The sequence below is a fragment of the Vipera berus genome (genome assembly GCF_964194415.1).
Source record: "Vipera berus genome assembly, chromosome: 2".
In the NCBI taxonomy this organism is placed as follows: domain Eukaryota; kingdom Metazoa; phylum Chordata; class Lepidosauria; order Squamata; family Viperidae; genus Vipera; species Vipera berus.
The window spans coordinates 3,123,624-3,137,380 of NC_138203.1; the positions used below are offsets into that span (position 1 = coordinate 3,123,624).

General features: G+C 49.8%; 1 protein-coding gene across 1 annotated transcript in view; it reads left to right on the plus strand.

Moving 5' to 3' along the window:
* The window catches only part of EPG5 (ectopic P-granules 5 autophagy tethering factor), an 83,833-nt gene extending 71,647 nt beyond the window's left edge, over positions 1-12,186 (plus strand). Inside the window, exons 31-38 of the mRNA XM_081316317.1 lie at positions 319-1,074; positions 1,563-1,772; positions 2,321-2,465; positions 3,865-4,107; positions 5,998-6,217; positions 7,848-8,063; positions 9,408-9,522; positions 11,298-12,186. Coding sequence (XP_081172443.1) covers positions 319-1,074; positions 1,563-1,772; positions 2,321-2,465; positions 3,865-4,107; positions 5,998-6,217; positions 7,848-8,063; positions 9,408-9,522; positions 11,298-11,480 — 2,088 coding nt within the window. The 3' untranslated portion in view covers positions 11,481-12,186. The remainder of the gene's footprint in view (positions 1-318; positions 1,075-1,562; positions 1,773-2,320; positions 2,466-3,864; positions 4,108-5,997; positions 6,218-7,847; positions 8,064-9,407; positions 9,523-11,297) is intronic.
* Positions 12,187-13,757: the final 1,571 nt, after the last annotated feature.

Consider the following 13,757-nt stretch of genomic DNA (forward strand, 5'->3'; position numbering starts at 1 on the left):
TTCCTTCCTTCCTTCTCCCCTCCCTCCCTCCCTCTTGTCCTTCCTTCCTCCCTCCCTCCCTCCCTCCCTCCTTTCTTTCTTTCCTTCCTTCCTCCCTCCCTCCCTCTGTCTTTCTCTCCTTCCTTCCTTCCTTCTCCCCTCCCTCCCTCTTGTCCTTCCTTCCTTCCTCCCTCCCTCCCTCCCTCCCTCCTTTCTTTCTTTCTTTCTTTCTTTCTTTCTTTCTTTCTTTCTTTCTTTCTTTCTTTCTTTCCTTCCTTCCTTCCTCCCTCCCTCCCTCTGTCTTTCTCTCCTTCCTTCCTTCCTTCTCCCCTCCCTCCCTCTTGTCCTTCCTTCCTCCCTCCCTCCCTCCCTCCTTTCTTTCTTTCTTTCTTTCTTTCCTTCCTTCCTTCCTTCCTTCCTTCCTTCCTTCCTTCCTTCCTTCCTTCCTTCCTTCCTTCCTTCCTTCCTTCCTTCCTTTTTTCTTTCTTTCTTTCTTTCTTTCTTTCCTTCCTTCCTCCCTCCCTCCCTCCCTCTGTCTTTCTTTCCTTCCTTCCTTCCTTCTCCCCTCCCTCCCTCTTGTCCTTCCTTCCTTCCTCCCTCCCTCCCTCCCTCCCTCCCTTCCTTCCTTCCTTCCTTCCTTCCTTCCTTCCTTCCTTCCTTCCTCCCTCCCTCCCTCCCTCCCTCCCTCCCTCCCTCCCTCCCTCTGTCTTTCTCTCCTTCCTTCCTTCCTTCTCCCCTCCCTCCCTCTTGTCCTTCCTCCCTCCCTCCCTCCCTCCCTCCCTCCCTCCCTTCCTTCCTTCCTTCCTTCCTTCCTTCCTTTCTTCCTTCCTTCTCCCCTCCCTCCCTCCCTTCCTTCCCTTTTCATCCTCTCGTCCTCCCTCCCTCCCTTTTCCCCTTTTCTTGTCCCAGGTAGAAAGAGGCAGCCCCAAGAGTTGTTTCCTCTTCTTGGGCTCGGTGCTGTGTGAGGTCAACTGGGTCAGTGTCCTGGCTGACGCCTGGCAGCCCAGCCCGCCCCCGGACACCCACAGCCTGATCGTCTGCCTGCTCTACACGGTGGTCCTGCTGGCCAAGGAGGAGGAGCTGGTCACCCAAGAGGTGAGGGGAAAGTCCCCTCCAGGGTGGGCCGGGCTCCCGGGGGGCTGTCCAGCTCTGTTCTATTCTAGTTCTTGAATCTCTCTGGCTCCACCCCATTGCCCCCCCTCCCCGCCCAGTCTACCAGGAGCCCATCCGCTGGTGTGAAGGTGTCGTGAGAACTTTGAGCTGAAAAGGTGATCACCGCTTCGTAGTGCTTTACAGCCCTCTCTTCAGTGGTTTAGAAACTCGGCACATTTGCCCCCAACCGTCTGGCTCCTCATTTTACCGACCTGGGAAGGACAGAAGACCGAGTCAACTTTGAGCCCCGTTGGGATCGAACTCCCGGCTGTGGGCAGAGTTTTATCTGCCTGCAATGCTGCCTTCTCACCCCTGCGCCCCCAGGGCTCTGGTTGAAACTTCGGACTGAGCGTCCGCTGACGGTTGTGGTTGCCAGTGGATGGCTGAGAGGGCCGTGAGTGAAATGCCCCTTTCTCCCCTCTCTCCTCCAGCAGTCTCCGCTGCTCAGCCTCCTGGGGCAGGCCAGCTCTCTTCCCTGGCAGCATGTCAACATGGCGTCCTACCAGAGCATCCTCAGTTACTTCAATAGCCACTACCCGCCCTCCATCCTTCTGGCCAAGGAACCCGTGGCTGAGCTGCTGGTGAAGCTCTTGAAAGTCTCGGCCGGCTTCAGCAGCTCTTTGGACAGCAGCCGGCACCTTGTAAGCCCTCCCCCCACTCCCTCTTCCACTGTCTCCTTTCCTCCCTCCTTCATTCTTTCATGCTTTACCTCTCCTTCCTTCCTTCCTCCCTCCCTCCTTTCCACCGTCCTTCATTCTTTCATGCTTTACTTTTTCTTTCTTCCTCCCTTCTCTCCTTCCTTCCTTCCTCTCTCTTCTACCATCTCCTTTCCTCCCTCCTTCATTCTTTCATCCTTCCTCCCTCCCTTCCTCCCTCCCTCCCTCCCTTCCTTTTCCACTGTCTCCTTTCCTTCATTCTTTCATGCCTTACCTTTCCTCCTTCCCTCCCTCCCTCCCTCCCTCCTTTCCTTCCTTCATCTTCCACTGTCTCCTTTCCTTCGTTCTTTCATGCCTTACCTGTCCTTCCTTCCTTCCTTCCTTCCTTCCTTCCTTCCTTCCTTCCTTCCTTCCTTCCTTCCTTCCTTCCTTCCTTCCTTCCTTCCTTCCTTCCTTCCTTCTCCGCCCACCAATTCTGTTGGCATGAGGACAGAGTGAGGGAGTGGCCTTCATTGTCTGTCTTCTCTCTCTAGGATGCCATCCTGAAGTGCCAAGCCTTCATCCGCCAGATTGTCCTCTTCCTTGGTCTTCTGGAACAAAATGGGACAATTGCTCCAGCAGTCCTGGAGCAGGAGTTCTCAAAACTGCTGGAGGATATTGTCCTCTTTAGTCCTCCAGGTGAGCTGCAAGAAAACTCCGCTTGAGTGGGGTGAGACTTGGGTCCGAGGGATGTTACTGAGTTGGTGGTTTGATCTTCCTGTCTGGAAAGTCCATCTGTTGCTTGACCAGGGTTCTCCTTGTCACTTAGAAAGCCCAGGAAAGCACCACTGGTCTGATACCAAGTGGTGGAGCCCCAGCTGAGTTGCCCTATCCCCGGGTGGGCTTTCTGCTTCTCCTCTTATAGCTAACATCTGCAGAGCATTAGTAGTATGGATCAACTTGTGTCAGAGCATGCACAGTCTTATTGCATGAGAACCCAGGAGTAAACAGAGTAAACGGTGGTCTATCTTAAATGGTGGTTTACCTTACACTGTCTACAATATCATACACCAGGAAGAACATACATACATGTGCTAATACAGCAGGATTCAACACATCACAGTTACAGCAGGAAACGAAAGAGAGAGAACACATCAGTGGAGCCTTCCCTTTTATACAAAGGCTCTTAAAGAGACTCAGACCCTGCTGAGTCACTCCCATCATTACATCATACATCTTACATTACACTAGCTGGCTAGCTGTTAAATCAATACCTTGACAACTTTAGACATAATCTGAAAGTCCGCCAAGGCTATCTTGTGGCCTTCGTACATAGGGGAAGAAGTGGCAGAACCTGGGGGTGGAGTCAAAAGAGGAATCGGCCTAGAATCTCTACGCAGCCACAAATGGTCATAAGTCCAACCCCTCTTGAATTCCGTTGACCCTCATCTAATACCAAGATAGCGCTAACCACTAGTTGAGTCGTTCCTTCCACAGTTCACCTGTTCTTTCATGCCCGACACCTGCTGAGCAGTGAAGTTTATCTCCCAACCATTCTAAAAAGGCCTCTGCTTCATGCAGGGTTTTAGCCTGTGACTCAAGAGCAGGGGTCTGCAAACGTGGGCCTTTGATGACTTGTGGACTTCAACTCCCAGAATTCCTCAGCCGGGCACGCGTTTGAAGACCCCTGTCTTAAATCTACCAAAAAAAATGGAGGCTGGCTGAGGAATTCTGGGAGTTGAAGTCCACAAGTCATCAAAGGGCCACGTTTGGAGACCCCTGTTTTAAATCTACCAAACAGAATGGAGGCTAGCTGAGGAATTCTGGGAGTTGAAGTCCACAAGTCATCAAAGGGCCACGTTTGGAGACCCCTGTCTTAAATCTACCAAACGAAATGGAGGCTGGCTGAGGAATTCTGGGAGTTGAAGTCCACAAGTCATCAAAGGGCCACGTTTGGAGACCCCTGTCTTAAATCTACCAAACGAAATGGAGGCTGGCTGAGGAATTCTGGGAGTTGAAGTCCACAAGTCCTCAAAGGGCCACGTTTGGAGACCCCCTCCTCAAGAGTTTCACAATAGTTCTTACCTTTGCTTTGCAGGCGCCGATGTCCAGCTTCGCAGTCTCTCTTTAACCAGCCTCTTTGCCGAAGCCCTGATGGTGATCAACAACGCCAGCGCTGCCTCGGCTGGATCCCTCCTGGCTTGTCTCTGCCACTGGATTGACAGCACAATGCGTGGCTTAGGGGTGATGCCACTCTTAAGAGCCTCTTGTCAAAGTCTGGCGTCTGTCCAACACATGGCCGTGACGATGGAGGCTTGTGTCACCGCCTACTTTAACCAAGGTGAGAAATGGTTTCATTCCCAGCAGATTGCATGCCGGGACTTCCAACTTGGTTCGTCCCTATGGGACCAGTCTTCTTTCCCCCATATTCTTCTTCTTAAGATCATGATCAGTTCTGACAAGCTAGTAAAACTGTAGTTCAGAGGTCCCCAATTTTTTGGGCACCAGGGACCACCGGTTCTGTGGAGAGAGGATTTTCCAGGACCGAAGGGTGCATGGTTTTGTGTGCTGCCTGCATCCCGCAGGAGACTGTAAACTGGGGGTCCCCAACCTTTGGGGCACCAGGAACCGGTTCCGTGGAGAGAGGTTTTTTCCCGTGGAACGGAGGGAGGACGTGGTTGTGTGTGGTGCCTGCATCCCACAGATGGGGCTTTGCTTGTTTGTGCAGACCGGTTGCTGGCGTGCTGCAGCCCAATACCGGTCCATGAACCAGGGGTTGGGGACCCCTAATCTAGCAGATGTAGCACTATTCTGGCCTGGTTTGAACCTTGTATCTTCTGCATAAGAGACACCTGATCTAGCCAGGCGCTGCAGTTCATCTGCTATAACAGAGGTGACCCCAACCTTTTGGGCACCAGGGACCACCGTTTCCATGGAGAGAGAGGTTTTTCCACGGACCGGAGGGTGTGCGTGGTTTTGTGTGCTGCCTGCATCCCGCGGATGGGGCTTTGTGTCAACGCTGCAGCGAATCGAACTGAAGCCATTTTCACTTTGTTTTCGGTCGTCACATAGTTAGGAGGGGAGGAGGAGGGAAAGTGTAGTTTTAAGTTCACCATAACAATTCCTAGCTATGGGAACCAAGGTCGTAACTGATTACATTTTGGCCGGCTGCAGGAGTCTTAGGAGGAGCTCCCGCGTTTAGTAACAATTGGGGAACGTGATCTATGACATCTAGTTGGGGTTGGGAATCACAACTTTGCAACTTTGTAAACCGGGGGAGGGGAATTTAGCCTCGGGCTCACCTTTGTACTATGATTTTTATCATTGCGTAGATGATATAATAACAACAACAACTACAACAACATAATGTTGGAAGGGACCTTGGAGGTCTTCTAGTCCAACCCCTGCTCAGGCAGGAAACCATGCCATTTCAACCAACCAACCAACCAACCAATCAAAATAGAGCAGGAAACTATACCAGGGGTAGGCAACCTCGGCTCTTTTATGACTCATGGACTTCAACTCCCAGAATTCCTGAGCCAGCCAAGCTGGCTCAGGAATTCTGGGAGTTGAAGTCCATGAGTCATAAAAGAGCCGACGTTGCCTACCCCTGCTCTATACCAAGGTAGGCAACCTTGGCTCTTTTGTGACTGGTGGACTTCAACTCCCAGAATTCCTGAGCCAGCCCTGCTGAGGGGAAAGGGAGAGGTTTCCATGCTGAGCCAAACTGGCTCAGGAATTCTGGGAGTTGAAGTCCACGAGTCATAAAAGAGCCAAGGTTGCCTACTCCTGGTCTATACCATCGTATCAATCAATCAATCAATCAAAATAGAGCTGAAAGGGACCTTGGAGGTCTTCTAGTCCAACACCCTGCTCAGGCAGGAAAGTCTATACCGTATCAATCAGTCAATCAAAATAGAGCTGAAAGGGACCTTGGAGGTCTTCTAGTCCAACACCCTGCTCAGGCAGGAAAGTCTATACCGTATCAATCAATCAATCAATCAATCAATCAATCAATCAAAATAGAGCTGAAAGGGACCTTGGAGGTCATCTAGTCCAACCCCCTGCTCAGGCAGGGAGCCCTCTACCATTTCAGACCAGGGACTGTCCCGTCTCTCCTTAAAAAGATCCAGGGTAACCGGGTGTGAAGTTAAGCCTTAACAGCTTTCCTTTTCTTTTTTTTCTCCCATTCCCCCCCTCCTCACCACCTCCCCCCTTTGGTGGGATGAAGACCCTCCTCTCCACCAAGACTTGGGCTGGGGACCAATTGTGGAGGCCTTGCAGGTTCCGGAACTGGCAGCCGAAGACTTCCTGCAGGAGTCCCTTTCGTTGGGAGGCTACCTAACCCTTTACGTTTACACACTGCAGCAGCTGAACGCCGAGCGGACGCTGAGCGGCGAAATGAGGGCGCTCTTAATGTTAAGCAAGTGGTCGGAAGAGGTGTTTCCCAGGTGGGACCACGGAGGGCGTCGAGCTCCACGAATCGGGAGGGTTCTTGCCCACCGACCTTCCAAATGGCTGACAAAATGTCCTTCTTTCCCCCACCTGCCCTTTGGTCGCTTCCCTTGAGTGTACTTACAGGCGGCAGCATTGGAACGATTGGTTTGTTTCATATCTGGCCATTACTGGTTTTTATTTAAAAAAACAAAACACAAACCCAAGGTGGCAAACCAACGGGTAGTCCTCGTCTTACGACACTTCATTTTGTGACCCGTTCAAAGTTAAGAATGGCGCTGAACAAAGGGACCACTTTTAACAATGGTTGCAGCTTCCCCCCCATGGATCAGATGATCAAAATTCGGAGGCTTGGCAAAATTCGAACTCTTGACCATGTGTGACGGTTGCTGTCTCCCGGAATCCGCTTTCGCGGCCTTCTGACAAGCAGAGTCCATGGGGGAAGCCAGATTCGCGGAACAACCCTGTTACTAACTTAACAACCGCAGTGATTCACTTAACAACTGTGGCGAGGAAGGTCGTAAAACGGGACAAAACTCACTTAACAAATGTTTCACTTAGCAAGATAAATTTTGTGCTCAATTGTGGTCGTAACCCGAGGACTATCTGTGTTTAATATTCCTTCCTCCTGTTTTCCCTAAAACAACATCCCTGTGAGGTTGGATGGGCTGAGAGAGAGAGACTGGCCCAAACTCACCCAGCTGGCTTTCATGCCTAAGGCAGGACTAGAACTCACCGTCTCCTGGTGATTGGCCCAAAGTAACCCAGCTGGCTTTCATGCCTAAGGCGGGACTAGAACTCCCAGTCTCCTGGTGATTGGCTCAAAGTCACCCAGCTGGCTTTCATGCCTAAGGCAGGACTAGAACTCACCGTCTCTTGGTGACTCGCCCAAAGTAACCCAGCTGGCTTTCATGCCTAAGGCGGGACTAGAACTCACCCTCTCCTGGTGATTGGCTCAAAGTCACCCAGCCGGCTTTCATGCCTAAGGCAGGACTAGAACTCCCAGTCTCCTGGTGATTGGCCCAAAGTCACCCAGCTGGCTTTCATGCCTAAGGCAGGACTAGAACTCACCGTCTCCTGGTGATTGGCCCAAAGTAACCCAGCTGGCTTTCATGCCTAAGGCGGGACTAGAACTCCCAGTCTCCTGGTGATTGGCTCAAAGTCACCCAGCCGGCTTTCATGCCTAAGGCAGGACTAGAACTCCCAGTCTCCTGGTGATTGGCCCAAAGTCACCCAGCTGGCTTTCATGCCTAAGGCGAGACTAGAACTCACCCTCTCCTGGTGATTGGGTCAAAGTCACCCAGCCGGCTTTCATGCCTAAGGCGGGACTAGAACTCCCAGTCTCCTGGTGATTGGCCCAAAGTCACCCAGCTGGCTTTCATGCCTAAGGCGGCACTAGAACGGGTTCATAGACTGATGCCTTCTAACTGCCAGACCTGTCCCTTCCAACTTCCAAAAGGAAGGGGGCAAAACCATTTAAGTTTCTAGTCCATCCATTCCCTGGATTGTGCCCTTGGCTTCTCACGAGCCAAATCCCCCCCACCTCTGGGCCATAGAGCTGATAACCGGCGAGACGGGTGGGCTTTCTAACCCAACCGTGTCTGTCTGGTTCACTTCTCTGCCTAGCTCTGCCCAGGATGAAGCTAAGCTCTTCCTATGGTGGCACAAAATCCTGCAGCTCTGCCTGCTTCAAGCCGAACAGGAAGATCCCGTCTTGATGGAAGCGGCCATCCGGGTCTTGAGCGGTCTGCAAGGCCGGCAGAGCCTGCTGGCTGAAGAGAGACTCAGCTCTGGACTCCTCGGTGCCATTGGGCTGGGCAGGAGATCTCCTTTATCAAACAGGTATGAAGCCAGGGAAGTGTTCTCTCCCAGCCCACGTGGGTCCTGGTTCTGCTTGCAAGGAGAAACCCCTCTTCCAAGAAACAGGCGGGAACCGCAGGGAAAAAAACCCAAACCCCTTTTATTATTCACAGACCTGAGTCAATGTCCAAGGCAAACAAAACACAGTCCGCAGAAACTCCATCCTCAGCACGGAACGGTGGCCTTCGGCAACCAGCACCTCCCACACCTTTCCTTTTATTATTCAGCCAAGGCGTGGCTTCCTAATGCCTCCTCCTCTGCCTTTGGAGCTGCCCCATTGCGTTCCTCTGTCCTACTCGCTTCTCTTGCCGGCGCTTTCGTGCATCCTGGATATTTCCCAGCTGTGCTTCGTCGCTGTCCAACTCGGACTCCCATCACAGCTGTGTCTCAGCCTGAGCGCTAGTAGAGGGGCCAGGCTCCTCATCAGACTGTAAGTCTTGGAGCTCCTCAGAGCCTTTCTCTGATTCTAAAGTCACTCCAGGCCCCCCCTCCTCCTCATCTGATTCCTTGGACTCAGCTGCCGGATCCACGGGCTGGCCAGGAATCACAACAGGAAGAAGGAGAGAAGGTGGACCTCCCGGGTGGTACTGAAAGTTCCTGTCACCCGAGTGTCTAACTCAGGGGTCTTCAAACGTGGCCCTTTTATGACTTGCAGACTTCAACTCCCAGAATTCCTCAGCCAGGCATGCTGGCTGAGGAATTCTGGGAGTTGAAGTCCACAAGTCGTAAAAGGGCCAAGGTTGAAGACCCCTGGGTTGGCTTCATCTAGGCCAGGGTTTTTCAAACGTGCCCCTTTGATGACGTTTGCGTGCCTGGCTGAGGAATTCTGGGAGTTGAAGTCCGCAAGTCATAAAAGGGCCACGTTTGAAGACCCCTGCTCTTGAGTTTGTCTGTGGAGGTTCTCAGTCATCCAGGTTTAAATTGGGTCCTCAGAGCCATCTGACACAGGTCAACCTCCAAGTAGCCTCAACGACCCTCTAAAAAGAATGCAAATGACCAGCTATCTACAAGGAGTATAAATCCTTCCAACTCCCCACCATCCGGTCGGAGCTGAAGAAGCTTCTGGGAGGAGAAGCGAAACGTCTTCAAAGGGAAAATGAGCCCAGTTGCCTCCTGAAAAAAAAAAGCACCTGGTTTCCTAGCTGAGTCAGATAGTTACCGATGTCATGTCGTCCGGCCGTAAAGTTGCGTTTAATGACACGGCGGTGTTTGGGGAGAAACTGTGAGGAAGAGGTGGTGTTTGCGTGGGCGTGAAAACGAGCCGGTGCAGAGCCTGGCCCCGGTGACTTGACTTAGCTCACCTCTCTTGTTTTTTTCTCTTGGCAGGTTCCGTGTCCTCGCCCGGAGCATGTCCGCTTTCCTCCTGGTGCAGCTTCCTGTGGACAATCAAATTCGCCTGCGCTCTGGGCTGGAATTGCAACTCTCTTCCAGAGCTCAGCAGGTGCGTTGGGTTCTCGGTGGCTTCTAAGTGGTTGCTCTGACTAGGCCTCAACCCTTGTAAGAAACTCTGTGCAAGAAGCTGAAGAGGCCTAGGGAGGTTTCCCCGTTATCCAGGTTAGGAGTGGACCCAAGTTGCTTTTTTCAAAAGAAGCCGGTGGACTTTCGCCTCTCGTCCGAGAGGCTTCTTCGGGTTCTGACTGGATGGTGGGGGAATGGGAGGATTTATACTCCTTGCAGACAGCTGGCCATTTTGCATCCTTTTAGAGAGCCGTTGAGGCCACTTGGAGGTTTGTCTGTGTCCTCAGTTGTCCCAAAGGTGCTTTTTTCAGGAGGCAACCGGACTTTCTTGTTTTGCTTGGAAGACGTTTTGCTTCTCATCCCAAGAAGCTTCTTCAGCTCTGACTGGATGGTGGGGAAATGGAAGGATTTATATTCTTTGCAGTCATCTGGTTGTTAGTACTCTTCCTGAGAATCGTTGAGGCCACTTGGAGGCTTATCTGTGTCCTCAGGGTCACCTGAGCGGTGCAAATGGAGATAGATGATGTTGAACAGCCCTCTCTCCATGGAAGGGGAGGGATGCGAGACGTCATCAAGAAGCTGGGGACTACCTCTATTGCCCCCCTTTCCCCCCTCCCCCAAACGATCTGGGTCCTCATGGAAGGATGGAAGGCCGAGTCCACCTTGAAACCGGTCAGAATCGGAACTCCTGGCCCTGAGCAGTTGAGTTACCCTGTGATACAGACTTTTGGTTTTCTGGTTAAGCAAATGATGGCTTGTCAGTTGGAAAGGATAGATTGGAAGAAAACTCATAGCTGTAAGAACTTGCTTCGTTAAGTTCTTAACGTTAAGTTTCTTAAGTTCTTAACAAGCGGGGGGGTTTGGACTAGAAGACCTCCAAGGTCCCTTCCATCATCATCATCATCATCATCGATCATCGCATAGTCAGCCAGATGTTCAGACTGGATTTGGCCTTTTTGTCTACCTATCGAGTCTTACCAAGGACCTGGGATAGGCAGATGTGGATGTTTGATGGTATTACAGATCTCGTTGCAGGATGGAAGCAGTTCCTAGTAAGGCCGCCTTTTGCAACTGACTGAGGGCGAATTTGTCAATGCCGATGATGGTGTCCAAGTGGTGCTCCAGTTGTTTTGGGATGGCACCCAAGGCGCCTCTTACTATTGGTGCCACCCTTGCTTGCCTTTGCCCCAGTCTTTCTATTTCTACTTGTAGGTCTTTGTATTTTGTTGTCTTCTCCAGTTCTTTCTCGTCTAATTCTGCTGTCTCCAGGCACTGCCACGTCCACTAGCCAGACTTTTTTGTCTTTCTTATCGACAATTGTTAAGTCCGGGGTGTTATGTTGGAGGTGCTTGTCTGTTGGAATGCTGAACTTTTATTATTATTATTATTATTATTATTATTATTATTATTATTATTATTATTATTATTATTATTATTATTATTATTATTGTTATTGTTATTGTTGTTGTTGTTGTTGTTGTTGTTGTTATTGTTGTTATTGTTATGTTGTAGGTGCTTGTCTGAATTCTGAAGTTGATGAAGATATTGTTACTACTTTTACTATTATATGTTGCAGGTGCTTGTCTGTTTCAATTTTGAAGTTTATTACTACTACTATTATTATTATTGCTATTATTATTATGCAGGTGCTTGTCTGTTTGAATTCTGAAGTTTATTACTACTACTACCACCACTACTATTATTGTTGTTGTTATTGTTATTCCATCCACTTGACACGATTCACGTCTGTCCTCGTAGGCTCTCAGCGCTTTGGATTCTCTGGCGTCCAACAAGCAATACGCAGAATACCAAGGTCAGATCCTCCAGGCCTCTCAGTTCATCAAGGACTCCCAGCATTGCCTTCACGATGGGACTCATCTTCTGGCTATCCTCCTCAACACTTTGTACGCGGAAGTGCGTTACCTGGACGCGATACGATAACTGGAGAAGCGAGCCGGGGTTGGGGTGTGTGTCCCCTCCGCCTCTCACTCTAATCATGGATTATGTTCAGTTTACAGTCGGCGATAATGTTGCATAAGTGATTCCCGGGGTTTTGCCGATCATCGAAGGCCAAAGGAAGGATGGAAGGGAAAGTTTGAGTTTCCGTTGCCGTACTTGGAAAGCGGTTGGGAAGCACTTGGCTTCCTGCCAAAAGGCCAAACCCCGGTCATTTCCTTGGGGTTTGGTCAGGAACGTCACTTGCGTGGTGTGAAGGCAAAGTCCGGAATCGGCTTTGTTTAGCAGTGCCCTTTTTTTTTTAAATTGGACTGCATTTTTGTTTGCACTTTTTCAGACTTGGCTCTCGTGCCAGCTTCTTCGTCATTATCTTTTTTCTTTTTTTTTCTTTTCCCCAAGACGGAATTTGTGGACGTCCTCCCGTCTCAAAACTGCCAAAGTCACATCCTTGACTTCCTGCCCTCTTTCATTCGTTTACATCTCTTCCCTGAAGCAAATGCTTCGTTCCCTCGTTTCGGGATGTTCGAAAGAGAGGCCGTCTGCGAATGAAACCCGAGACTGTTTTTGCCCCGTCTACAATGCTGGATTTGTCTCTCTGGAAGGATATTAAGGAGGTGGAGACTCTTGCGAGTCCGCACGATTGATTTTTGTTACCGTCTCGCTTGGAATAAATCGCTCGTTTTCCTGTTGACTCGCTCGCCGTGAAATACAGCGTGCCCCAATATTTGCAAGAGCGTGGAGAACATCATAATTGCATTCATTGTAGGGAGTGCCCTTAAGATAGTTTCATTTAGAACAATATAGATTTCTTGCAACGATACCTTTTTGGGGGGAAAAGTAACCCGTTTTCACAGGATTCTCGGTGCTGGATTCTTAAAATATTTCAGCACGTTTGAATCGTTGTTTGTTTCTTCCGGCAACCTGACAAAATTAATTTGCATTAAACCCATCATTATTCTCACTTCCAGTAAGCTAGGGCGACTGGAAGCTAGAGACGCAGACTAAAAGACACCGTTTTTAGTCTATTTTGTAAGCTGGTTCTTACAAGAAAAGCGGTTGGGTGTACTACTGATCATGGGAATAGGAGTTCCATGGGACAAAATACAGTTGTTTCTGTTTTGCTCCAGAACACGTTTCAATCTTAACACTCAGATACATTTTTCTCCGCTCTGCGCACATCTGGATCCCCCTGTTTATTTTGGTACTACGTGGGACAAAATGCAATTGTTTCTCTTTTGCTCCAGAACACGTTTCAATCTTAACACTCAAAATACATTTTCCTCCGCTCTGCGCACATCTGCATCCACCCCATTTATTTCGATACCACCAGCCACACACTCCCTTAGAAGTGATCCTCCACGCTCTCTTACAAGTGATCTTCCACTGAACAAAAACTCCCTTTTGTCACTGGACCTTTCAATTGTTAAAGAGAGTGTCAAAAGTGAACAGAAGCAAAGGGGCTGCTATGCTTTGCCTTGGGATTGTTGTGTGCCGGCATTTTGCCCCTCTTGTGTCAAGTGTTGTGCACATTTGCTAGCTGAGGGAGTCTCTTTGCCTCCCCCCATCTTTTTTTTTTAATTTAAAACGCTTTTCTGTCGGAGCTCATCAGTGAAATGGAGAGCGCGGTTCCTTTTGAAAAGGTAATTGCGTTTTTGCACCTGTAGTTTCCACTTAGCAAAGGAGCATTCATCTGCAGCTTACGTGTTGGTGTTGGTGATTGCCTTCAGCTAATTATTGCAAAATTAGTCGCATTTCTCTTCCTCGTCTTGTCAAATTATGCTGAACGGCTCTTTGCCATAGTTACCTTCAGAAAGGAGAAGATTGATTCAAGATGGATATGTTACGCCGTCCCTTGGGCACGTTGATCAAAAAGCCTAACGCGAATAGAGGGGGAAACATTTCACGTTTTCAAAGGATCTTTGCACAGATCTCACGAGCGTCAAGTGCAAATTGCTGCTTTTCTTTTCGAGAGGCACAAAACACAAGCACCACCACCCCATCCCCACCTTTTTCTAATGTTTCCTTTATTTTGGCAAGGTGCAAATGATTTAAAGAACAAATTTGTGGGGGAGCAGACTGCACGTGCGTGTGGGTGATAATTTTGGGGGTATGGTTTGCATAGAAAGTGCGTTTAAAAATGGTCAATGCTTGTCCGGATCAGGTGAAATAAACAGAGAAACGCCAACTTGAACTGCTTTGTCAGTGTTTTGCCACTTGTGACCTACAAACCAGTGTGTAGTATGTGTACATATTAAGAATGGA